Source organism: Ailuropoda melanoleuca, chromosome 3 (genome assembly GCF_002007445.2).
Source record: "Ailuropoda melanoleuca isolate Jingjing chromosome 3, ASM200744v2, whole genome shotgun sequence".
Taxonomy (NCBI): domain Eukaryota; kingdom Metazoa; phylum Chordata; class Mammalia; order Carnivora; family Ursidae; genus Ailuropoda; species Ailuropoda melanoleuca.
In genome coordinates, this window is record NC_048220.1 from 79,148,948 (window position 1) to 79,176,770 (window position 27,823).

At 34.0% G+C, this 27,823-nt stretch overlaps 1 protein-coding gene across 5 annotated transcripts in view; it reads left to right on the forward strand.

Moving 5' to 3' along the window:
* FER (FER tyrosine kinase) overlaps positions 1-27,823 on the forward strand; it is a 418,243-nt gene that overhangs the window by 179,236 nt on the left and 211,184 nt on the right. For all 5 annotated transcript variants that reach the window (XM_034656598.1, XM_034656599.1, XM_034656597.1 and 2 more), the window contains 3 exons: positions 6,867-6,959; positions 18,701-18,904; positions 27,681-27,803. In XM_034656598.1, the coding sequence (XP_034512489.1) occupies positions 6,867-6,959; positions 18,701-18,904; positions 27,681-27,803 (420 nt within the window). The remainder of the gene's footprint in view (positions 1-6,866; positions 6,960-18,700; positions 18,905-27,680; positions 27,804-27,823) is intronic.

Sequence of the window (27,823 nt, forward strand, 5' to 3'; positions counted from 1 at the left end):
TTATTATGGTAAGGGGAGAGAAGGAGGAGAAAAGAAAGGAAAATGGGAGGCAGAGGTGGGAGAGAGAGGAGAGGTAAGGAAGCTGCTGTTGGAAAGACGGGAGCAGCTTATTCAGGAAATGTCAAAAGGGTTATTTTGACCTGATCAAAATAAGTTGTTAAATAGAGTGTGAACTTGGAGTTTGTGAGGTGTGGCTGGAATTGGCCGAGTGCCTCCATTATTAGACATAGGGATCTCTAATGAAATAGTACTTTTGCTCTCATAATAATGCATTCTTTGTCTTATAAGTTATTAGTTTAAGCAAAGAAGATAAATTTCATGCCTTATTATTATGTCCCTTATTTGTTTTAAAGACAGAATCTCAGGGGCACGTGTGTGGCTTAGTTGGTTGAGTGTCTGACTCATGATTTAGGCTCAGGTCATGGGTCATGTGTTGTGAGATCAAGCCCCATGTCGTGCTCCATGCTCAGCAGGAAGCCTGCTTGAGATTCTCTCTCCCTCGCCCTCTGCCCCTCCCCCCACACTCTCTTTCTTCCTCTCTCTCTCAAATAAATAAATGAATCTTAAAAAAAAATAAAGGCAGAATCTCAGTTGAGTCTTGCTAATTTAACCCAGAATAGTATAATTTTTTTAAAAAAACTGAGATGCACGGTTGTTTACTGAGCAGAGCCTATCAGCACTTAAATTGTAGAGTTAATAAGGTGCTCATAAGAAAACTGATTGGTGTGCATTTTGTGCTATTGGATAATTTACAAAAAGAATATCTATAACCATTTTGCCTATCCATTTGAGAAAAGCACCACGGAACATGAATTGTACTTAGATTTTGAATAGGAAAGATGCTGATTATAGCCTCCTGCTTGGGTCTTGTTTCCCTAGAGACATCACCTTAGTTAAGAGATACACAGTCAAGAAAGCAAGAAGAACAATATGACATTTTACAACCTGGGTTTCAGCGAACTCTATTCTGTTGTACTGTAAATTTTCTTAGCACTGTTATTTTAAGATAAAATCTGAATAATCATTCAAATGTTCCTTTTGCACATTTGGTTTCCAATTTCATTATTTCAGAATATGAAAATGGTTGACTTAGCAAGCGGGCTGTCTTTCTCTTAATAAATATTCTTAATATGCAAGCATCAAAGAAAAACAGCATGACAAACTAGGTTACTAGGCAGTGAATACTTCTGAAATGATTTGTCTTCAGTCGGAAACCGATTGCTAGAATAAATCACTTACAAACTGTTTCAGTACTTAAATTCTATATCCCAATGGGAATAAAAACTGTGTATTCTTCATTCTCCCCAGCAAATCAGCATCTGCAATAGACTAAGTTATTTGTTTATTTATAAATGCATTCCTTTATGAAGGACATATCGATATTTGCAGTATTTCATTTATATTATGGAGTCATTTATCAACAGACTAGAATTATTTTCAGGAGACAATCTTCTCTGAGGTTATAATTTCCCTGTAGTTATTTCTCACAGAATCCCTCCAAATTTCATGGCTGCTTTGCATAAGTAGTCTCAAAGATATTTGGCACTCAGTTTTTTTGACTGTTTCCTTCTCTGTGCAGAAGATTTTATCTTGATGAAGTCCCACAAGTTCATTTTTTCTTTTGTTTCTCTTGCCTTTGGAGATGTGTCAATGAAAAACGTTGCTGTGGGGACGCCTGGGTGGCGCAGCGGTTAAGCGTCTGCCTTCGGCTCAGGGCGTGATCCCGGCATTATGGGATCGAGCCCCACGTCAGGCTCCTCTGCTGGAAGCCTGCTTCTTCCTCTCCCACTCCCCCTGCTTGTGTTCCCTCTCTCGCTGGCTGTCTCTATCTCTGTCAAATAAATAAATAAAATCTTTAAAAAAAAAAAAAAGTTGCTGTGGCCGATGTCAAAGAGGTTGCAGCCTATGCTCTCCTTCATGATTTTGATGGATTCCTGTCTCACATCGAGGACCCCAGTTTTGTTTTACAAAGCCCCCCCCCTTGACTCCTATATTGAACATGTAAACTCCTAAATTTCCAAGAAAAAAACAACAACAACAAAGATATTTGGCACTCAGCCTGGAGTTTGAGCATGAATATTGTTATCTTTTCCTTGATCTTTATTGTCTCCTGATCTGAATATGTACCTGACTGTTCCCACAGGGCCAGATCATCACTTTCATTGTTCCTTCTAAGAATGTTATTAGATTGGGATTATTTACAGAAATCTGTGAGAAATAACATTGGCTATTGTTTTAATGTCTTATTATTAGTGTAAAAAGTGTCCCAGTAGCACCTTTCCCTGTAGTTCGCCTTTCCATTGGAGGCCAAGTTCTGAGGCCACCTCAGGCAGAATGTGACTAAACAGTCAAAGGGAGTAACTTGTGACCAGCCTACTACATGGAACTCTTCTGTGGGAGTTTTGCCAGTGATCAGTGCAATGAATTGACTGGGGAGCTGGACGATGGTCACAGAAATTTAGAGATGAAGATTTTGTCTAGTCCAGTGTCCTTCTGTGTACTGGTATAGAAACTCAAGCTAGTGAAGTAATTTGCCCACATTCATACTTGTATGCCTTCTGACATCAAGAACCTTATNTGGTCACAGAAATTTAGAGATGAAGATTTTGTCTAGTCCAGTGTCCTGTGTACTGGTATAGAAACTCAAGCTAGTGAAGTAATTTGCCCACATTCATACTTGTATGCCTTCTGACATCAAGAACCTTATTCTTTCTACCTCAGTGCCTCTTTTAGGGGCCTTGCTCTAAGAACTGTATTGTGCTTTTTGGTTAAAGTTGTTAATTTGTAACTTACTCTGCCATCTAGTTACGCTGCCATTTGGAAGAGCTGCTGACTTTTGTCACTTACTCCAATCAGCAAAGCTTTGATTCTTGCCTTTTATATCTTCGTCTGCACTTCAGTGAGCGGAGAGGGTGGAGGTAACCTGACAGCCTGTTTTACTGCAATTTGGGAGTTTTAGTGAAGAGTAATTTAAAAACCTGATAGGTATGGTTTTACTTGAACTGTAAGTAGTTTAGAGATTATTTTTTGGAGTTCTTTTTTATAAATTGATAATAAGAAAACTTTTATTATTATGAAACTGTTTCATATATATTATAAAACATCTGCATATATATATATATGGAAAGAGAATGAGAGAGAGAGATGGAAATTGTGAGACCCTTCAGTCAATTTTATTTTTTATTTTATTTTTTTTAAAGATTATTTTCTGAGAGAGTGGGGGGAGGGGCAGAGAGAGAGACTCATCAAGCAGACTTCCTGCTGAGCATGGAGCCCAACATGGAGCTTGATCCCATGACCCTGAGATCATGACCTGAGCTGAAACCAAGAGTCGGACACATAACCAGCTGAACCACCCAGGCGCCCCTACCCTTTAGTTAATTTTAAAATAATGAAAATGAAAAGCTGTTCTTGAATGAGATGTGAAAGTGATAGTGCATCTAGAACTTTTCTTTGGAGATAGATTTACAGCTACACTTACAACATTTTTCTGGGCTTCTCATCAGACTATTATTTCATAACATCATCGCCCTTCCCCCCCTTCCCCCTTCTCTGGCCCCCAACACCCTCCACTGTGAGGGGCCATCCTATTGCCCAGACTAATCCCTGTGTTTATTATCTGGAGAAAGCTCTTTACCTTGTCATTACTTAAAGAGGGTAAAATGAGCCCATCAGCAGCAGCCTTAGCAGGCCTACAGGCAGGATTAGTCATTGTATCCATGGTAATTAAAGGGAAGTTTTTTTAAATTTTAGTTTCTAAAAGTAGCCATTTAATTCATTGTTACAAAAGTCAGCCTGTCAGTGAATTCAGCACAGTCTGAAGTATTATGAGACCAGAATTTAAAGCTGGTATATGATGGTACATAGATCCGCTTTCTAGCAAGTGAGTTTCATGTTCTATTTGTGGAAATCTGAGCACCAATGGAGCTGATGCTGGGTAAAATTTTTTAATAAACTTTATTTGTATTTGATTATTCCTGTATGAAACTTAAGGTCTACTTAGTGCTTGTGATAATGCATTTTTTTTAGATCAGCCTATTTAAAGAGTACTTTAAATGAAAGGGTACTTTTTTACTAATTGTATTCCCTCAGACACACAGTGTACTATGTATGCTTCATCACTTAATATAAAGGAAGCACTTTTTGAAGTCTTCTTTATCCCACACCTGGACCTGGCCACTAGACTTATCTGGTGTTGGTTCTAAAAAAAAAATGGTTTCTTTTTTGATATTATCAAAAGGTTTTGGGAGAAATGGTTCTTTTTTCTGTCATAAAGTTTGGTGCCCAAAATGTAGCTTGAAGAGAGTTACTGTTGTCATTCCACTGCATATTATTAAATCTTATACAAATAAAATACTTTCTAATATGTAAAACTCTCCCCTGATTTTTCTACTTTTCTGCATAACCTCTCAGCGCTTTTCTGTTCTCATAGTACTCTTACTTTGGCACCATACTCTCTCCAGTATTTTAAGATCGTTAACCCAGAAGGGAAGCCTAAATTCGCAGTAGAGCTGCTTAGTGCTCTCTTGTGAAGCTTTCATTGCCAAACAGGTGAATGTAGCACTTTCAGCTCATCTTCCTGTCATAGCAGCAGCAAGATCAGCAGTGGTATCCCTGCTTCTACTAATGTCACTGCCACCTCCATGGCCACTCAGAGTCAGGGGGAGAAATTCCCCAGGAGAAGAGATGGGTAAATTGGGCTGGAAGTAGAAAACTATAGGCCCTGCAGTGCTTTCTAATATGTGTGCTATATATAATTTTATTATTATATAAATACATTTTATTATATATTATACTATAAATAATATGAGTATAAACATCTTACATAATTTTACTATATATAAATGTATGGCTGTATATACATGTGTCACCATTATAATATATTTTATAATGTAATATACAACTGCTGTGTATGCCTTACTCCCCACTCTTCTGTTCTCCATATTCTGCTTATACCTTTTATAAGGTTTTACCTTCCCAAACATTTTTTTTTCAGAAGACTTTCAAGAACCAGAATTAGATTTTTATTTTTTTAAAAGATTATTTGTTTGTTTGTTTGTTTATTTATTTATTTATTTATTTATTTGAGATTGAGGAGCAGAGGGAGAGGGAGAAGCAGGCTCTCCACTGAGCAGGGAGCCTGATGCAGGGCTCAGTCCCCAGGACTCTGAGATCATGACCTGAGCTGAAGACAGATGCTTAACCGACTGAGCCACCCAGCACCCCCTTGCCACCCCCTGCAAATTAGATTTTTAAAAAAACTTAAAACACCCAAGATGAAGATGGGCATGCATTAAAGAAAGGTCGCTACGTTCTTTCAGTACTTCAGGGCTGTCTTTCCTTCAGCGCTTCTCGTGACTCAGTACGGGGGTTTTTACTAGAAAGTAAAGTGAAGCTACAGCTAGGCTGAACCTATAGGATGGAGTGCTCACGTCCTAAGGTGACGACCATTTGTACTACACACTGAGATTTATTTTTTTAAGTGAATTTTATTAGATACGTACATGCGTTTAGCATGCTAATTTTAATCATGTGCAATAACATAACTTGTAAGTGTGCTCTGAAGAAGGTGTGTATTAATTTTTTCATTTTATAAATGACCAAAACAAGATATAGATAGTGATTTACATGGACTCATAAGCAAGTCAGTAGTGTAAGTGATGATGAAAAAGAAGTTGAGGTCGTTTGTTCTGTTTGGTTATTGTAAGATTACTTTAAATTATTAGTGTGCATATGTTTGTAGAACGAAAAGAATATTAGTACTGCAACCATTAGAATGAAAAGTAGGTGAAGTGGGAGGAGGCAATTGGAGAGACAGAAATTGAATTTCAGACACTACAGTGTTTTTCAGAGAGCGTATGGCTAAAAATGTCTGCATTTGCTGAGTAGAGACAGACCCTACATATTAGAGACAAAGGAAACAAATGATGTTATTTGCGGCCTGCTTTACTTACTTTGTACTGATAAATAAAATGGAGCGTCACTACGGATGGAAGACGTAAGGAAATACAGTACATGGCAATAGGATCTTGAGTTCTTTTGTCTACTGCTGATGAACAGTTGAAATGTAGTCATTATTGGAAAATTGACCAGTGCTTCCATTACAAACCCTCACTCGTCCTTCCTTATTACCCTCTAGGTCTCATTTTTGTTCTACTTTCTCATGTTTTCTACCCTCTTACCTAGCCCTTCATTTGCATTTGTTAAATGGATCTAAAGATGTAAAATTTTAAGAATAAGTTTCCTACAATTGTGATATATGATACTTGGAAATACACATCCTAAAGCAAGTAGCAATCTGGATTGACTTTCCTTAGCGGAGTTCTACCACCACCCCCTCATTTTACTTTTTTGTGGTCCTCCTCTGGTGGTGTTATCATCAGCATCAGCATCGTGACCATGTGAATCTTTGGGAAGTTTCCTGGCTACTTAAATGGAATTCACTATTTAAAAAAATGTGTTCAGTATAGTTCTCCTCCTGCTTTTTCCCTATTATACCTTTTCCTTGAAAATCCTCACAACTACAGTGCTATCTAAATCTATGTTAGACTGGTTCCTTAGAGCTTGTGTCTTTTCTTTTTTTCTCCTGCATGTTAATACTTGGCTTCCTGTGAATTTCCTTTGCATTTCTTCTTTTCTCTCATCTTATGAATTTTTATTTCTTTCTTATTTTTCCCCAAAATCAAGACCTTTATTAAGAGACCAAAATACTATAGAGTTTATATGCATTTGATTATTTGTCATCTTTAATGTCAGGACGGTTGCATTTTATTTAATTGGAATATGTGATAAGCTGTGGATAACCCAGCATAACTGGGTATAATCTAGTTTACTATTGCTGAAGCCTTCTTTCTCAATCTCTCCAGGAAAGGAAGGAGAGGCTATCCAAATTTGAGTCTATTCGTCATTCAATTGCTGGAATAATTAGGTCTCCAAAATCTGCACTGGGCTCTTCAACAGTAAGTATGATGAACTCTATGTGCTATTGAAAATAATCATTTTGTAGCCTCTTTCTGATAAACAATGATTATCATATGTAAATTTGTCCTTACAAATAGAAAACTAAGTACATAATATAATTTTTGTGTGCATATGAGTCTGTTCATACATGTGTATAGTAAATTCCATGTAACACTGATATAGGGAGGAAGGAATTAAACTTGTATTCTAGACTTCCTGTACTACATATAAATAATTATAGGAAACATTCTAGCTATTGTGAGGCTTTATTGGAAGAAGAGCATAGATAAATTTTTTCCACTGAGACATATTTTTATAATGGGGACTATTGTACATGTATTTTTAAAATGTATCAGTTTATATGTTTCTTCATTTTTTGGAGAACATTTTAATTATTAAATTGAAGTCTATTTGAAATTTGGGTTCGGCATATCACAGTGTACATAAAATACTACAAATCCCTAGTAACAGCAGCTGTAGCCAAGCAAGATAATGTATATTCTTTTTCTGTTTACATAATAAAATTTAAAGTATTTTTCTTACTTCATTACCTTTAAGACTAAATTAACAAACTTTTTCCCCTAGCTATCCCTCATGCACAGTAGAGCTTTAGAATGATAATGAATGATGGTCAAAACAATAATATTCAGTACAAATTAATTATGTGCTCCACCCCCCATCTTTCCAAGTTCCTGTATAATAATATCTTAATATTATTTCTTACTCTTTAAAAGTTCAGTTGTTTAAAATAACATGACCTAGTCTTATTTAGAAAAACAAGGTGTTTCCTAACCATAGATTAGTTAAATGTCCATTCACATTTCGGATTTATTTGCTGTAATTCCTTTTTAATATGTAATACATGTTCCCATATTTAACCACTCAAGCAGCATTCTTTTATACACAAATGAGGCAAAGCATCAGGTATTTTAATTAACAAAAAAGAAGAAAATTATATTTTTATATAAAAGATTTTCTACTTCAATGTTAGCCTTTGACGCTGCTATTATCACTTCCAACCTCCAGAAGTGTTCTACGGGAATAGGGAGGGGCTGCGAACTAATGCGGACCATCTCCCCTGGCACAAAATAGCAAATACGAAAATAAAAATAATTTTAGCCAAAAACTACATGGTAGAGTAAGTCTCTTTTAAGGCGCATATCCTAATCTTGTTTTCGTAACTTAATGATTTATAACTTCACAGATAAATAGTAGTTCATAGGAATTGGTTTATTATGATTCAACATTCAAAGTGAAGTATAGGAGCCTTGATTAGGAATCTATGATATATTCTAGAGACTATGAGGACAGGTTTTTATGACTTAGAAAAGAAAAAGAGTTCTTGAAAAGAAATATTTAAAAAGGTTCTTAAAAAAGAAAAAATAGCTCTTGAAAGGAAAGTTCAAGTGGTTCTCAAAAAAAAAAGAAAATCAGGGGCACCTGGGTGGCTCAGTTGTTAAGCTTCTGCCTTCGGCTCAGGGCGTGATCCTGGCGTCCTGGGATGGAGCCCCACATCAGGCTCCTCCGCTGGGAGCCTGCTTCTTCCTCTCCCACTCCCCCTGCTTGTGTTCCCTTTCTTGCTGGCTGTCTCTCTCTCTGTCAAATAAATAAAATCTTAAAAAAAAAAAAAAGAAATCTGTTTTTTTAAAAAAAGATTTTATTTATTTGAGAGAGAGAACGAGATCAGGAGCAGGGTGGAGGGGCTGAGGGAGAAGCAAACTACCCTCTGAGCAAAGAGCCCTATGTGGGACTCTCCTGGGTTCATGACCCTAGCCGAAGGCAAACGTCAACCTCCTGGGCCACCCAGGCACCCCAAGAAAATCAGGTCATAAACAGAAATATTCAGGTATCTCAGTTAGCACTTCACAAAATTATTTAGCATTGAAATAAGTCAGTGAAACACGTGACCTAGTTAAGTTGTCATTAACTCACCTTTATTTCACTTAGTCAGAGGTCTGTACCAGCAACTAGTAGCAGTTTATCGGTAAGCTGATTTTTGAGAGGTGCTTCCCCCGTCCAATTTTCCTTTAGTCAATTATTTTAAGTACTTGATAACAAAGGCCTATTATAAACTCAAGGTTATCTTCAGTTTTACTCTTTGGTGTAAAATTAGGAGAGTGGAATTTAGAGCTTCGAATTTTAGCTAGTGACAGAAAAATAAGAATTCGATGATAGTGGAAATGGGATAACACTCCCAGTGTTTGTTTTCCCAACAACCTAGGATGCCTAAGAATTCTGTGCCCTTAAGGCAGGTGTCTGGGAGTTCAACAGTGGCTTCTTAGACTTCATGTCACATACATCACTTTGAATCTCATGGTTATGAGAACTTCAGCTTTTGGCTCTTACTGGAGCCTGTTTTGATAAATCAGTGTTGATCAGAGGGTGAGAGAGTGTTTTTCTTTTATGTACGTGAAGACACACTCATTTACATATAGAAAGAGAAGAAATCCAGTTAGTTCAATATGATGAAGTTCCACATGGTTGGCTATCCTAAAATTATGTTAGGTATAATATACACAGTCTTAATGAATTAACAGTACAAATCTTAACTTTTTAAAATTTGAAGTTATTTACATGTTATCTTTTCCATTTAAAGATGGTCTTTACTTTATTCTTACATAAAATTACCAAATTGACAGTGACTGATATAGGTAAAATTTTGGTGTTAACAAACTGCTTTTAGCTGAAAGGAATTGAAGTGCCTTTCCCACAAAGCATGTACCTCATTCAATTATACCTTGTGATCTATTTTTCATAAATTACCAACATCCTCAAGGCTATGAAATGCCCGTTTCTTCTAAGAAAATGTTCCCTTTGTAACTGAGAATTCTAGAAATGTTCACTTCCTCAAGGCCCATTTGGTCTATTTGTATCTTCATGCTGAAGGCAATCATTACTTCCATTAGTTAAGTGCTCTTTGGTATTTCCTGATTTACTTAGAAATCTTATGAACCAAAAAGACGGAGGCAGTCTGCGGTTTATGACACTATTGTTCACTATGAATAAATGTTCACAGCTTTTTCTCTAAATCATTAGTATCCTACTTACTTGGAGAAGGGGTTTCTCCCTCAAATACACAGGTAACTGAGGTCTTGGGTCTTAATAGGAATGTGAAGCTTTCAGGTGTTAAGTATGATAATCTAAGAAGCATACAATGTAGAGACTACTTAATCATAATTAAAAATTTTTTTGGACACAATATAGTATTTTTTAGAGTATTCTAGTTTGGTAAATGTAAAATAGAATTTTTTTTATTGCTCTAAACAATTTTTTCTCTATAAAAAAGTTTAAAATAAACTTGCCAGGGGCGCCTGAGTGGCTCAGTCATTAAGCGTCTGCCTTCGGCTCAGGGCGTGATCCCAGGGTCCTGGGATCGAGCCTCACACTGGGGCTCCATGCTCCTCTGGGAGCCTGCTTCTTCCTCTCCCGCTCCCCCTGCTTGTGTTTCCTCTCTCAGTGGCTGTCTCTCTGTCTGTTAAATAAATAAATAAAATCTTAAAAAAATAAAATAAAATAAACTTGCCAAAACGGCATAGTTAAGCATATTTAAAATATTCTGTGGTGATATACCTCATGTAACATGAGACTCACCATTTTAAATTGTACACTTAGTAGTTTTTAGTATACTCACTATGTTGTACAACCATCTGCTTCCAGAACATCTCAGTCTCCCCAGTAAGATACTCCATACCTAGTAGTAGTAAGTCTCAATTCCTTCCTTTTCCCATTTTCTGGCAATCACTTATCCAATTTTTATCCCTAACGATTTGCCTATTCTGGACATTTCACATAAATAGAATCATATAATATGTGACCTTTTGTGTCTAATTTTTTCCACTTAGCATAATGTTTTCAAGGTTCATCTGTGTTGTAGCATGTGACGTACTTCATTCCTTTTGATGACCGAATAATGTTCCATTTATGGATTTATCACATATTGTTACCCATTCATCAGCTGATGGCCATTTGGGTTGTTTCCACTTTTTGACCATTATGAATAATGCTGCAGTGAACATTGACATACAAGTTTTTACGTGAACATGCATTTTCAGTGCTCTCTGTTATATACTTGGAAATTCCTGGGTCATATGGTGATTCTATGTTTAAGTTTTTGAGGAACTGCTAAACATTTTTCCACAGTAGTTGCCCTGTTTTACATTCCCACTAGCAGTATATGAATGTTCTAATTTCTTTACAATGTCATCAACGCTTGTTATTTTCCATTTTTTTAAATTATATTACTAGTGGATATGAAATGATGTCTTTTATTTGCATATTCCTAATGACTACTGATGTTGAGCATCTTTTCATGTCCTTATTAGCCTCTTGTATATGTTCTTCAGATGTGACTGTGCCTTTTCTTTGAACACTTTTTAATTGGGTTGCTTTTTAATTCTCGAGTTATAGGAGTTCTTTATATTTTTTGGATAGAAGGCCCTTAACAGATACATACTTTGCAAATTTTTTTTTCTCATTTTATGGACTGTCTTCACTTTTTTGATAATGTCATTTGACGAAAGTTTTTGACAAAGTCCACTTATCTGTTTTTCTTTGATGGCACATGTTTTTGGTGTCATATCTAAAACACCATCATCTAATCCAAGATCATTCAAATTTTCACCTTTATTTCCTTCTGAATGTTTTATAGTTTTAGCTTATACTGTAGGTCTTTGATCCATTATTAGTTAATTTTTTGTATATGGTGCACGACAGAGTTCCAGATCCACTCTTTTGTATGTGGAAGCATATTTAATTTAAAATCTTAAAAAAGCAATGACTATGAAATCACTGTTTCTTTATTCAAACAAACATGTAAAAATTGGAACTTTAAAGCATATTTTTTAAATAAAATAAGGCAATTATTTGCATTATACGTAGGGAAATGAAACTAGAATTAGTATTATTCCCATTGGACTTGTCATAGCTGTTTATTCCAACATTTTTAGTAGTGTGGCTACAGTGTAGAGCTTATTTGAAGACAGTCTCATGGAGTACTTTGATCAACAGTCTTGATGGAAGGGAGAATGTAAGGTAATTAGATGATACATGAATTTGGCTTTAATCCAATCTAGCATCTGATGGTTGATGTTTAATATTTATTGTTATGATCTGAGTGGTTTTTAAAATATGTTTGAATAGCTCTAAGAATGTGTTCTTTTTCTCAAAGTACTAAACCCCTTAAATAACCATTCATTAGTACCTCTGGGCTCTGAGAACTACTCCACATCCAGCATCTTCCTCTGCTGCAGGAGGTTATAATTTTGCTTTGGGAACTATTTCTCAGAGACCACTTCTGAAGTCAGCACCAGGGTTGTTAGGATTAATTGCATAATCTGGAAGCCTACTGGTAATCATGCATGTCCATTTCCATTGGAAGTCTTTCAAGCCACATTCTATTTAATGAGATCTGTTCTAATCATATCAAGAATACTTTCCTTTCTCAGAGTGTTTTATTGCAGAATTTCTATAGTAAGCGGTTGAGCAAACAACTTGCTCCATCTTACAATCCCTTGTGAGTCCTATGGTATCACTGTTCTATGGAATGATAACACCTTTCTAACAGTAGCACTCTTTGAAAAATGTTCTTTAAAACTAGAATAAAGCAAATCTTGGTCCAAATAATTGTTCTCAAGACCTCAGAAGAATTATTAAATTATTCAACTCTTGGGGCACCTGGGTGGCTCAGTCGGTTAAGCATCTGACTCTTGATCTCAGCTCAGGTCTTGATCCCAGGGTGGTGGGTTTGAGCCCCCATGTTGGACTCTGTGCTGGGTGTGGAGCCTCCTTAAAAAAAAAAAATTGTTCAACTCTTATTTCCTTAAAATTCATATTTTTCTATACCGTATTGGCATATATGTTATTTCAATTTTAGAATTACTTTGTATGAGAATTCAGAAAATAAAAATTTTGGAAAATAAAGATATGCTTCTATTATATAGAAAAATATAGTAAATAAGATTTGCTGGTTTTCCTCTTTTTATAAAATTAGAAAATTATAATTCAGCTATGTTTAAGTTGTACATTGTTGTAATGTTATTATTCTAATGCTTGGCTTCCACCATTGGCATAGGGAAATGTAGTTCTTTTCATGCATAGCGTAATAAACTGCTTGTGGTTTTTAGTGTTCTCCTTCAAGCCTAGCAGAGCAGCCTTGTACTTCCTTTAACAAGGCATGTTGTTAAATTTAGGTTAAAACTATGTATTTTAAACCTTAGTTGTCTTCCTTTATTCTTAAGGTTTTAACTTACTTCCCCTCCTTCTAGCCATTCCCACTCCCCAGACACTAAGATATAGAAAAATGAGAAATAAGGGAAAATAAAAATAAAAATTCTTGAATCATCTCACTACCATACATACACTGAATTCTCCTGCCTAGTTAGTCATGTTTAGGAAAACTAAATATTATTCTCAGAATTGCTAGCTTTGAATCATTAGCATTATCACATATAATTTTTAAGAAAGGCTTATTGGATTTATTTTCTGTAACCTATAACTTCACCATATAGAGAGCACATCTATTCTTTTACATGTTTGATCAAATGCTTGAAACAAATGATCTGGTCATGTCAAACTGATATTGTATTCTTCACCGGAAATCTCAACTTACTGACAAATGTTTAAATTTATTAAGATATGACTCCTTAGAATGACCTGATAATAGTTTTAGTTGTTATGTGTAACATGAAATTAACACTGAATACAGTTAGTTGACTAAAATGTGTTATTATTGATATTGTGGCACATTTTAGATATAATACTCTATGAGCTTAAGGAAAGAATATTTGCTACTGAAAAAATAAAACTGTAGAAAACATGCAGTGAAATGATCAGATGAGAGAGGATGAATTAGAGTCACAAGTACAATTGGAAAAAGTAAATGGATAAAAATAATAAAGTGGAAAAAGAAATAGATTATTAATAAAGAGAAGAGCAAGGGAACTAAAGAAGCAAGGGAAAAAAAATCACTAAAGCCAGAGGAAATCAGTTATCGGAAGAAACAGAGAACCAAAAACAAAAGACCTTTAAGAAAATATAGTTTGCTAGAGATAGTGTCCCTTATGAGAGACCCGAGAAGGTACACAAAAAGGCAATCAAGGAGATGGAAAGTTGTGGAAGTAAGGTGTTATTCGAGTTTGGCTTACTTGTCTATCCTTTTAGGTAAAGTTTTGGAAAGAATTGCATGAAAATGCAAATCTCTGATCAGAATGTAACTCTGACTAGTTATTATGCTGGACAACAGTTATTAGTAAAGACTAAACAAACTCAGGTTCTTAAAAAGTACAACAAATTGTTAATCGGGAAATTTATGAATAAGAGTTTTGTTCCTAGTTTCACTGTGGAAAAGGAATAGTAGATGAAATATCGTTGTTTTGGTTAAAGGTATCAGTAATTTAAAAAAATGATCAGTTCTACTTTATTGCTAAAAACATTAGAATTTATAGAATTACAGATAGGCCTTAGTGCCTCTTAAAGACAGACCACTGCTCTAATTAATTTACGTCCTGTTTGTCTAGACTGAGGCAATGATCATGAAGATCAAATATCTAGAATATTATTTATTTTTCATTGTTTTAAGAATTAACTCATTTCATAAATTCAAGATGGGGTTAGTTAGAAATTTGGAAAAATGTAGCAGGAAGAATATTATTATTCATATTCTCATTTTATGTTAAACGTTTGTTCAACCATCAAACTCTAAATGGAAATACAATATGCTTTCTCCTATGGTTACATTTTCCTTTCACTGAAAATAGTTTTTACTACTACCAGCCAGATTCCTATTCAATAGACCTATTCCAACCTTTTGCAAGTAAGTGATTCTCTTACTTCTGATTGTATGATGTTTGATTACTATTCTAAAATTTTCCAGTGATATATCACTTTAAATTTAAAGAGGTCTTTATGGAATTTTTAGAAATGTTTAAAATCCCAAATTACTTGGTCTCACTCCAGTATAATATTAAACTAGATTTGAAATAATTCTTTTCTTAGATTATTAAATTAATGACTAAATTTATATAAGAATAGAAAAGAGAATTAAATGTCATTTTTACGGTTATTAAAAATTTTTATATTTGTGGTGAAGTTTTATTTAGCTTGCTCAAGCTCCTTGAGAGGTTTACTTATATGTTTTCCATGGTGTTTTATTTTCTTTTTTTTTTAATCGTTTCTTATTTGGGTGCCTGATATTAATAGTATCCAGATTTTGACTTCTTTAAGATTTTATTATTATTATTTTTAAATATTTTATTTACTTATTTATGTATTTATTTTAGATTGAGAGTGTGCGTGAGTGGGGGAGGTAGAGAGAGAGAGAAAGCAAGAATCTTAAGTAAACTCTGTGTGCTGAGCACACAGCCCGATATGGAGCTTGATCCCAGGACCCTGAGATCATGACCTGAGCCAAAATCAGGAGTCATATGCTCAACCGACTGAGCCACCGAGGTTTCCCCAAGATTTTATTTTTTTAAAGTAATCTCTGTGCCCGATGTGGAGCTCGAATCTGTAACCCCAAGATCAAGAGTCTCGTGCTCTACCAACTGAGACAGTCAGGTGCCCCTGATTTTTTTTTTAACTTTTTTTTTTTTTTTNGATCAAGAGTCTCGTGCTCTACCAACTGAGACAGTCAGGTGCCCCTGATTTTTTTTTTAACTCTTTTTTTTTTTTTTTTGCTTCTCAAAAAGGAGTTCATCTTGCACTGAAATGTTTGCAATAAAGGCACACAAATTGGGGCGCCTGGGTGATTCAGTCAGTTAAGCTTCTAACTCTTGGTTTTTTTATATAGGCCCTTATTCCCCCCCCAAAATATTTTCATTTTCTAGTATTGACTCCTCATCGCCTTTTCACTTAAATGAATCTTTTTATTTCACTAAGCCCAATATGTTTTTACTGGAATGTTCTTTAAGAACAAGGCCCAGGAAAATAACTGAACAGCTAGCCCAGTCAATCAGGGAAGCTTGTCTTATTAAGTATAATTACTGTGTTAGATTAACTATAACTTCAAAAAAGAAACCCCTCTCCCCTCATATCTTGGGCAAAAATCTTAGATAACTTACTGACAAGGAAAAATCTTTCCCTACTGAGGATTAGAAAGGTATATATTTGAAGTAAAAAGCTTCGTTTCCTTTTTGATGTAATTATGATGGCTCTTGGGATGTTGGATTTTGTTGCTGATGCATTCTACATTCTATTACTAACAAGCTTGCAGAATTGTGTTGGAATTTAATTGAAATTGTGTTAATAAAATGTTCCAATGCTTGCAAAGTCCTTGTAAAGTCCCTGTAAAACCTGATAGACCCAGACAGGGCATATGTAAGGCCTTTCCCTGTGTATGTATGTATGTACACACATGTAGACACGGATACACTCATAAACTGTTCAGCTTACACAATTTTTTCTTAAAGATCATATTTATTTGAGAGAGAGAGAGTACGCACACATGCTAGGGGGCATGGTGCCCGGGTGGGAGTAGTGAGGAGCAGAGGGAGAAGGACAAGCTGACTTGTACTGAGTGCAAAGCCCAACACCGGGCTCGATCTCACAACTCTGAGATCATGATCTGAGCCGAAGTTGAGAGTGGGAAGCTTAACTGATTGAGCCACCCAGGTACCCCCAGCTTATTCTTTGTAACGGTATCAGATGTCTATTTCAAAGAAACTAGTAAAACCGAAGAACTAGTGTGTAATCCCTGTGATTTAGTAAAGTAAGTTCCTTCCCATTCACTTCTTTTATAAAGCAAACAAATAAACAAATATAGATGTTCTTGCAGGGTGATTTTTTCCCCCCAAACAGATTCTTCACATTCAAATCCTTAAATGAATTTCTCGGTGTTAGCTGAGCTTTTGTACTTAAAATGCACTTCTTACTTAATGAATTCTCCAGGCTCTGCATTTTACTGTTCTAAATAAATCAACATTTGGGAAGATAGGTTGAACAGGACAAGAAATCAAGCCATGACATCCTTGTTTGTGACGCCTTTCTAATATGTAGACCTTCTTGAAAGATAATGATGAAAACAAGTTCTTTGCAAGGAGGTGACATTGAATTTTTTATTTATTGATTTTTTTTGTCAGAAAAAAATAAAACACTTTTGCCATTGGCAATGTTTGGAAATATTTGTATTGTAGTAAAAAATTTTGTGTTTGTTATAGTGAGATACAGTGTGATAAAATTTTGGAAAAGATATATTTAATAATTTGACTACCTATTTTAAGAATTATGAACTATCAGTTTACACAAAAATTTAATTTGTGTGGATTATGCATTTGTTTTTACCTCATACTTGTGACTGGTTCTCTATGTAATTTGCTCTTTAAATCCATTTTTGGGAGCACTGATTAAACATTTTTGAAATATTATATTTATCATAATTAGTGCTAAGGGAAAAGCTTATTTAGCTTACAAAAAATTTCTGTGTAAGTCACACCATGTTTAGAATTAAGGAATTAAGTGTATGATAAGTGGAAGAAGGAGAAACTAAAATGGGAGCTCTTCTTTGAAGTCCATTTGGGATTTTTCAAGGTTCTTTTTTTAAATCAATAGGATGGGTTTTGGATAATGTAAAATGGAACTTTGACCTGTAAGTTTTGGGCCTCTTCAGTGGTACAAAACAGTGAAGGTTATCTTCAGAACTAGTTTTCATTTACCACAAAGATGTCATACTTTGTCCCTATGTAGAGTTCATAACATCAGCCTGAGAAACCATATGTGTGAATATTTACCTTTCATTTATTATTAATTCTAATTTCTCCAATTTATAAATTACTTTCTCATGAGACATTGTGCATATTGTATTCTAACTATCTTAAGACTTAGTGCACATTACTGTACCTTACCCATACAGTACTCTTAACCATCTGGGGCAATTTAGTTCTTTGGTTGATAAAAATAAACTTTTAACTTACAGCTAGAAAATGTGCTTACATCTATTATCAATTAGAAACATTTCATGGACATGTAACTCGCTCCTTAGTTATCTGTTATTTGGTATTAGCATGTGGCCTCCTAAAATAACAGATAATCTGCTTTTCCTGCCATGGTTGTGGTTTATAGTCCTCTCTTGTTTTTGCCACATGTTTATAATTTTGTGTTGGTGATTTCTAGTGATGCTCTCTCTCCTGAGGCTTTATTAGCCGTTGCTGTACAGGATCAGGACCAGCCATGTGGCAGTGGTAATGGCTAAGCCAGTCAGGGGAATGAGGGTAAGAATGGGAAGGCACAGCAGCAAGGAAGCATCAAATGAAGCCTTAGATATTGCTTCTGGAACATATGACATGGGAATTCTACAGCCTGTGTCCTTGAAAGTTTATTCCATAAAAATAATTAACTTTTAATTTAAATTAAAAAAATTGTTTTGTGACAAATTTCTCTGATAATACTCCCTTTTATCATAATTCTCTGGTTGGCAAATGTTAAATATGTGGATTTCTTTTATAGTACGGTGAATAAGAATATAAATTCTAACACTAAATGCTACTGTTGTGTGCATCCACATACGATAGGATATAAACTCGAAGTATTGAAAGATACGTATTTGAGCTAAACTTCAGCACCAGTGTTCCAAGAGATATATTCTTTAAAAATTATGAAAAATTCAGATTCATCACAAAACTTTTAATTGGTTGATTAAAAAGAGGAAATTCTGTAAGAAGTGTTTATAATTGCTATGAATTTTACCAGGAAGAATTCCTATTTTCTCTAATTTATTATTTATTTGTTTTTTTCTCAATGTTTGCTTAAGTTCTCTGATACGATCCCTGTAAGTGAGAAGCCCCTGGCAGAACAGGACTGGTACCATGGAGCAATTCCCAGAATAGAAGCGCAAGATCTATTAAAACAACAAGGAGACTTCTTGGTGCGAGAGAGTCATGGGAAACCTGGTGAATATGTCCTTTCTGTATATTCTGATGGACAAAGGAGACACTTTATCATACAATTTGTTGATGTACGTTTCCAATTTAGTTTATATGTATATTTTGATGTAGTTCCTTATGCTATAATTATAATAAAATGATGAACAGTTTGTGATACATGCCCAAAACATTTTATGCTTAGTACTTAATTTTATTTTTTTCTGAATTCCTTCAGTACAGTGTGCCAAAATTCACTAAAATGTTACTCTTACTAAGGACATATGTATTTTAAGATATTATAAATTAAAAGTAGTTGTTATACATTTAAATTAAATTTCAATGTATAACCATTTAATATATATATATTTAAAGACTTTATTTATTTATTTAGAGAGTACAAACAGGGGGAGGGGCAGAGGGAGAGGGAGAGAGAGAATCTCAAGCAGACTCCTAGCTGAGCACAGAGTCCGATGCTGGGCTTGATATCACAATCTTGAGATTATGACCTGAGCTGAAATCAATAGTCAGAAGCTTAACCAATAGAGCCACCCAGATGCTCCAAAAATTTAAAATGTTTTAAGTTAAACTTTAAAAATTAAAAAATATGATTATCACAATTTTTCCTTTTTTTTTTCTGGATAAATTTAATAATGAATTTTATGCTCCTGAAACGGCCCTTGAAATTGGTGTCAAAAATGTATCATGAGAGGGGCACCTGGGTGGTTCAGTCAGTTAAGTGTCTGCCTTCAGCTCAGGTCATGATCCCAGGGTCCTGAGATCGAGTCCTGCATTGGGCTCCCTGCTCAGTGGGGAGCCTGCTCCTCCCTCTTCCTCTACCCCTCCCCCAGATTGTGCTCTCTCTTGCTCACTCTCTCTCTCAAATAAACAAATAAAATTTAAAAAATGTACCGTGAGAGATTTTTAAGAAATATGTTATTAAATAGGGATGATGAAATTCCTTACTAAATGGAACAATGATAGTTGAATTAGCTTTATTATTAATTTAGGTTTAAGGCTCCTCCCCTTTATGTGTAAGTTATTGCTTATTGGCATTAATAAACAATAAATAGAAATAGATGAAAAATTTTTAAAGTGATTTATTCACAGTGCTTCATGTTACTAATACTAATTTATTGAAGTTTATTTAAGTACTGCTAAACTACTTCTTATGTTTACTATATTTTTGATTAAGCATTGAACAGATGAAAAGTAATCTCAAAATTTTGTTTAACTTTACCTACTGAGAAGTTTTTAATATTTTTGGCATATGAAGGCCTCTGTTTGTCATTTTTTACTCCAGCATTTCAAATAGCATGCAATTTCAAGCTGGCTATCTAAGATTTCAGTTTATATACAGGCACTGGAATGATACTATCTTACAAAAAGGTTGAACCGTTATCATTAGATAAAGGTCAGAGGGTTTTAGGTAGATATGTATGTATGTACAGATCTTTATGTATATATCAGTGTATCTATCTATAATTTTGAGGTGGAATTCACATACCATGAAAGTAACCATTTCAGAGTATACAGTGGCTTTCATATATTCACATCTAGAAATTATATTGAAATGAAGATGCCATTCAGATGGGTTAAAAGGAATAAATCCATTAAAGTTTATATTATAATTTTCATAGCATTATTAATTTTGTGTAGTATTCAGAACTCAACTTCAAAATCATATTTTCCTACGTTTGTACATCCAACCTACTGTTTCTAGTAATATGTCATTCCTCATTTCCTTGGCAAACTCTTTTATAATTTGTATGTGCCTTTAAGTTATGGACGTAGATAAGCTTCCCTATTCCAACCTGGAACCATGCTGGCAATATTTATAAAACGGTATGCGAATTATAGAAGGAAAGGTCATAGGTAAAGTATAAACTAAAATTTTATGTGAATGTCTCCCTCTATTTTCTAAGCTCTAAAAGTTACTATTTTAAAAATACAACATTCATTAAACAAGACTTAAGTATTTCCCTTATTACCACTTATAGTTTAAAATGTAACTGTAGGAATTTAAATTACTACTCTTAGAAACAAAAAGGAAAGGGTCTACTTGCAAATTATCATTTGTCTTTAATATTTTCCCTGTGTTTTAAGTAACTAAAATGAACAGCATAATATATTTTGAAAATAAGACATTGTTGCAGGTTCCACATTTGAAGATTTTATTCAGCTTCTTTCTGTCATTGAAATTTTGCAAAGATCTCTATTTAGGATGAGAGTGCTAGTATTTCTATGAATGCCTCAGGTTTTCCACTGCCTGATTTTATTTAGTTAATTCTTACTATATAATGTTGTGCCTTCAATCAGTTGAAAATAGGAGTTTTGAGGTGACGTAGACTTTTGGGAGAGTTTTTAATTCTTTTTCGTTTTGTGTGGGTAAATCTTCCATGAGCTAATTATCCCATTTCCCTCCTCATATGTGTTTTGCCTGAAAGGGGCCAGTAAATGGGGGAATTCATTATCAGATATTTAATAGTTGCCTATTAAAGTCCAATCAAGGAGTTTATAATCTAATAGTAGATTATAAAAGCTGTACATAAATGAGGGGATAGGTGTCCTGAGAGAGAAAGACATAAAGAAAGATGAGATTTTAGAAAATGAGAAACTACCAAATAATATGAAAAAAGTGTTGAACTTGTTATCATAAGACTTCGGATTCCATCCCTGTTCTGCACTTTAGAAGATCCATGGTTTGGAAAGACATGGGATTAATAGCCTGTATCGTGATTGTGGTAATCAAATCAATAAATATATATTTTGTAAGGTATAAAGTGCTATGCAAATATTAGACATTTTTACCATTGTTTAATGACTTTATTTGAGAAAAAATACAAATGTATTTTGTAAGAAATATCCATCTAATTGGAAAAGTTAATTTAAAAAATGTCTTTTTGGTTTCCAAGTGATTTATTTGTGAAATTTAAATAATAATGAAAGTGTTGTTTTAGAATTTATATGTTTAGGTTTGAAGGATTCATTAATCACGAATAATGGTATTTTTAGCAACATTGTCAACTGCAGCGTAGGATGGCAATTATTTTGAAGCTGGGTTTTTTTGGTATGCGTCACACAGTTACTCTTTAACATGCAGTGAAACTCTGCATGCGGTGAACATTATGTGAACATTATGAATGATCAAGATGGACACAGATACTTTCAATTTTTACATTTTTTACTATTCTGGCAGAGAATATCTATCTTTTGTCTTAGCTCTTCAAGCAAGAAGGGTTGTACTTTTTATTGGACACTAAATATATTAATTTCATAAAGCCAGATAATATTAAGCATATCTGGGAGCATCTGAATCTCAGAGGAATTCTAGCGTTAGTCACTGACCTGTTCCGTAGTTACCAGCCTGGTTAGGGTGTTTGATGTAACAGAGTTTGTACCTAAACATATTTAGAGTTTGTTCCTAAAACTGTTTATTTTGTGTCATAAGTGTTGATGATAGAATTTTCATAGAGATTTACATAGCCTTGTTACATTTGATAAGTAAATATATGCAAATCCTCATTGTTGTGTATGATAAAACAAAAATACATGTAGTAAGACAAAAGTGCTCCAGAAAGGTCTTATTATTAATGGGAAAGTACTCAGTTATAATTCTCTAATTTATTTATATGACAGGCATTTGCTAAAAATCCATTTTTGCAAAGTACCATCTAATTCAGTGTAAGGAGATGAAACTGAAAAGTGTATGGCTTACTTCTCAGTGAACTTGAAACCTAGTAGGTGAGACATTGGTAGAATTCATGAACAGAGAAATATTAAAGATGCAGAATTAGGGATGATTCAAATTTGAAATAATATAGGGTGATGAATTTGAAATAATACATTTGAAATAAGATTGCAAATAAAAATTTGAAATAAGGTATGGTGATGAATTAAAAATAACAACATAATAATAAATATTTTAAAATAAAACAAAAAATCCTCTATGTAATGGCATATCATCATCTTTTATTTCTTAATCCATTTATTCAGGAAATACTAATTAAGTGAGTAATGTGTAAAGCCCAGGGATATGAGTCAATAAAACAAAAATAACCCCAAAGTGGAGGTTGTAATTATTGTGTGAAATTGGGTAGCTCAGTGTATTAAATCACTGATTCATTCAACAGGTATTTATTGGATGTCTATTATGTGCCAAGTTCCACTTGGAGCTAGTACATTAGTCTCTGCATGTACCAGACAAGTTTACTTTGTTCTGTTGTTGTCACAATCTCTAGGCTCTTTGAACTACATGTATTTTTAAATTCATGCCATGGGTCTTAAGGAAGACTAAATGAAAGAGAGTAAATCCCAAACTTGTTTGAATGACGGTTGATTCCAAGTTTGTGCCTTATTGTATTTTTAGAGTTTTTTCACTATTCCTATCCTTCAAGGACCCAAGAGAAGGCAATAAGTAACTTGAAGTCAAAGTAAACTGTCATAAGATATAATTTTCTGTGTCCCTGACACACGATTAAAGACTTAGGAGACTTTCTTCTTAATAATTAAACAAAGCCTTTCCAAAACCTCATTAATATTAATTTCCAGGAAATACGGATTGAGTGAGTACTTCAGGCCCAGGGATATAACTATGGAGCTTATAGGCTAGGAGGGAGGCTCACAGTTGCTCGAAAATCACATATGTTATATATAATTATAAACTGTAAAGTAATAATTATAAAGCTGTGAAGTAGATACACATTGCTCTAAAAGCTTTTAACTGGGAAACTTAAGGAAGTTAAATTTGAGACAACATCTGAAGAATGAATAAAAGTTAACTAGGAAAAGACATACAGAAACCTTATTAATACTATTTCCCAAACTCTCCAACAATCCTTCCTGTGTATTGGTTTATGAGTTACTTATAAGTATTCCATGTGCCATTTTTATTTGAGAAAGCTAGAGCTTATATTTTATATTTTCATTTTTAGGTATTTCACCAAAAAAGGAATATTTTATTTAGCCTTTTATTTTTTATTTAGCTTATTCATCTCAGCCGCGTCTTTCAGAAATCTTTCTTGCTTGCTTGTTTGCTTGTTCGCTCGCTTTTCCTTAAGTCTGCTTGTTCTCAATTCTTTTTCAGGGAATCTACTCAGGCATATTATTTCAGATTATACATTCATCAAATCCCCTTCTCATTTTTATGTTCATATTCTGTCCTGTCTGACTTCCTGTATAATAACAGTACTCTGGAAGTATGTATAGCAACAAAATCTGATTCTGTTTTTTTATGTGTTTTTCATCCATATGCATGATTGATTCTTAAGTAGCACAGTGATAACTCAAACAAATTCTAGATGTAGCAAATGCTTTCATAGCACCACCTTATGGGTTCCACGTATATTCTTTGAGGTTTTTTGATATGTTCCAATTATGGGACCTATATAATTTTTGTTTCACAAAATTTGAGTTCTATATTTTTATTCATACTTTTTATTTTAATGACATATTACATAATACTTAATCATGTAATACAAATGACAATCAACAAAATGATCTTTGTAGAAATTTACAAAAATTTATTCTATATTACTATTTTTTATTGCTTCTGTTAGAATTCACTTAAGAGATCATTAGTAGCAAACGGAGCTCCAAAGAAAAGTGTCGGATTTAAAGATTAGTCTGGATTCTCTGTGTTGTATTATTGCTAAAGCTATATAGAAAAATGTAAAAAAGAATCCATTTGTATGTGAACCAAAACTTCATGTCATCTGAGCTACAAGAAATTTATACAGATTTGTAACAAGGTCAAATTACAATATTCGGAATTTTGAAAGTATCAGGAAACAAGTCGTCAGCGGTTTTTGTGACTGTGCTGCTCTTGACCTTAGCTTGAGGCTTAGCTGAACTTTGTAAGCATATGTCCTCTTAGCATCATTTTGAGGTCCGTTACTTTATCTTCATCGTTAAGAAAGTGAGTTAACTCGTTTTGCACAGTTAGGACTCTGAGAACTTGACTGATGTTGAACTGATTGCTTTAAAAGGATAATTACTAGAAATCAGTTTCTTATTTCGTCCCATGAAGTAAATACTGCTGCTTGCATCACTCACTGTCTTTACCCATCATGATTACTATGTCAATGGCCGAAAACTCTCTTTAACTTAAAAGCTAGATAGGTTCTTAAATGAAAATTCCCATTATTACATTCACTGTTTCTCTGGTTATAGAGGTGTATCAGAATTTTATAGAAGACATTATATTATGACACTAGTGGCTGATTTGAAACTTGATTCTGTATAAATTTTATCATGTTACTTACTTTTTATTAAATATTGAACTCTAGTGTGTTGAGTTTGCGTGTGTGTTTTCAGTATTCATTTCCAAGTTATCTTACTTGTCTCTTTAGCTTCACCCTCATTTTATATGCATTATATTTCATTTATTTATACATGTTTATTGATCCAGGTAATACGTGCCAGGCACTATTCTAGGCCATGGGGATACTGTGATGAGCAAAACGAATGTAAAAATTTATCACCTCATGAGCTTACATTCTAAAGGAGGAGAGATAGACAATAAACAAGAAAAATAAAATAAATATATTAGATGGTGATAAGTTCTGAGGAGAAAAATTTAATAAGGAAAAGGAGATAAGAAATTTAGTTGGGGTGAGAAAATGGGGAATTGAATATAGTATAGGGTGGTCAGAGAAGACCTCGCTGACAGGGTGGCACATGCTGAAAGACTGGAGCAAGTAAGGGAGCCATTATCCATATGGCCATCTGAGGAACTATTCCAGCAGCAAATCTAAGCTCCTTGAGTTAGGAGTATATATTGTGTGTTTTATAGCAAGAAGGAAATGAGTGTGGCTGGAGGGAAGGGGGGGGTAGTGGTAAGAGAGATGATAGAGGACAGATTACGTAGAGTCTTCTATACCATGGTAAAGACTTTGGCTTTTATTCTGAGGAATATAAGAGTCTGGCAGAGTAATGGAATGATCTGCTATAACCGGATCTCTTGATGCTGTGTTAAGAGTGGATTGAAGGAATCAGACAAAAGGAGAAACAGTATATAGATTTTTAACTTTATGGAGGAATGCATTGTCGGTAAATATTAACTAATAGAATGTGTATATTTAAAGTGTACAACATGGTTTGATATACAATGTAAAATGACTACCAGGATCAAGATAACACCTCACAGTTAAGAAAGTTAAATACTTTCTTGTGTGCGTGGTGAGAATGCTCGACATTTACTCTCAGCAACTTTCAAGGATATAATACTGTATATTTGGTTGAAATAGTACCGTTGTTACTATTGTTGTTACATGTTATACTTCTCTAACCTTTTACATTTCTTAATCAATTTACTATGAGAATGCTTTCCAGGATATCTGATTATTTACAGATAATGATTATTCCTTAAGAAAATGTGACTTACACTTTAAAGTACTCTTTGAAAAATGTTTCTTTTCCATATACTGGGCACAGGGTTTTGGATGTTGACAGTTGGTCAAGGCTCATACTTACTCTTTGAGGGGATCCAAATATTATTTGTTTCACCAATGCATAAACTGAGACACAGAGAACTTGCTCAGCACCTTGCATGCCTAATAATAGACTAGCGTCTTCAGTATGAAGCATTCTTCAGTATCATTGTTAATATATCATAGTAGGTCTGGCTGCTATACTCACAAATTCTTTAGGCAATTTATTAACAATTTGCCCTGAATTGACTCTAACACAAACTGCCTTGAATTGAATTATATTCTGTGGTTAGTTTTACAGTAAGCTAACTCCTGTTTGACCCTCACTTGATAAAACAAATACTCATTTAAAGGTGGTCTGTAAGTTAAATTCTGGTAAATTGAATCTTATTTATACTATGGAAAAGGAGCTTTAATTTTTTAATCTTTTAACTATGAAAATAATCTTCCAGTAATATAAATAATTTTCAAATTTAGGTAATTTTAAATGTTTTTATTTCTTAACATAGAGTTTTCTTAGAGCACATTCATGTTGGTATCTGTACACATCACCTGTATATGTGTGGGCAAGCATTTTGTGAACAATCAGAAGTTTTTATTACATTATGTTGCATTCCAGTGCTTCCTGCATTGAAAAGTATGGCCAATATGATATTTTTTTATTTGCTAAATTTATTGCTATCAATTCATTCATATGATAATTGACCTGCATGCCTACTTGAAATATGAAGACAGAGAAGAGGGGTTGTGACAGAGTTTGAGAAAATGTTACTTATCTAATGTTATGAAACCACAAAGTGCAAGATTTGAGCATGCCAATATTTGCAGTTTTGTCACTATGCATTTTATTTCTTTGTCAGTGGTGTGTAAATAATTAGGTGCTTTTGGTGAAAGAATAATACATGAATAACCCCGTAAGAAAAATACCAACTGCTACTATATTGATAAGTAGGAAATAGTGATCATCTGAAGTGTTCTTCAAATATTTATTATTATATTGCATATAATATAATAGCCTCAAACTTTTGACATTATTTTTGATCTTGGACACTTTATCAGATGGGACATATATGTAAACATAATGTAAATGCATTTCTTGTTTATTAACTCAAATGTATCCATGCTTTCTTTCCTTTGGTTATCATTTAGCAAAATGCATTCCAGGTCTTTGTTAGTTTTTCATTTTTTTCCTTTTTTCCTCTTTTTTACCAGTTTGAATTATGTTTAGTCATTATAAAAATTAATTTCTTGATGGAAAGTTAAAAGTTTTAAGGATGTTGGAGTTTTATCTATTTATTTTTACTCTCACCATCTTAACCATTCAGTAGTATCATATATATTCATATAATAGTTTTTCTTAGTGGAACTTAATTTATTGCTGAATGTAGTCTTGCTGAAGCAATGTCTTCATATTTATTCTACTTTATTGTTCTTTCTCCAGAATCTATATCGATTTGAAGGCACTGGTTTTTCAAACATTCCTCAACTTATAGATCATCACTATACAACCAAACAGGTCATCACTAAGAAATCAGGTGTCGTTCTGCTGAATCCTATTCCTAAGGTAAGTGCATTTGTGTGTGT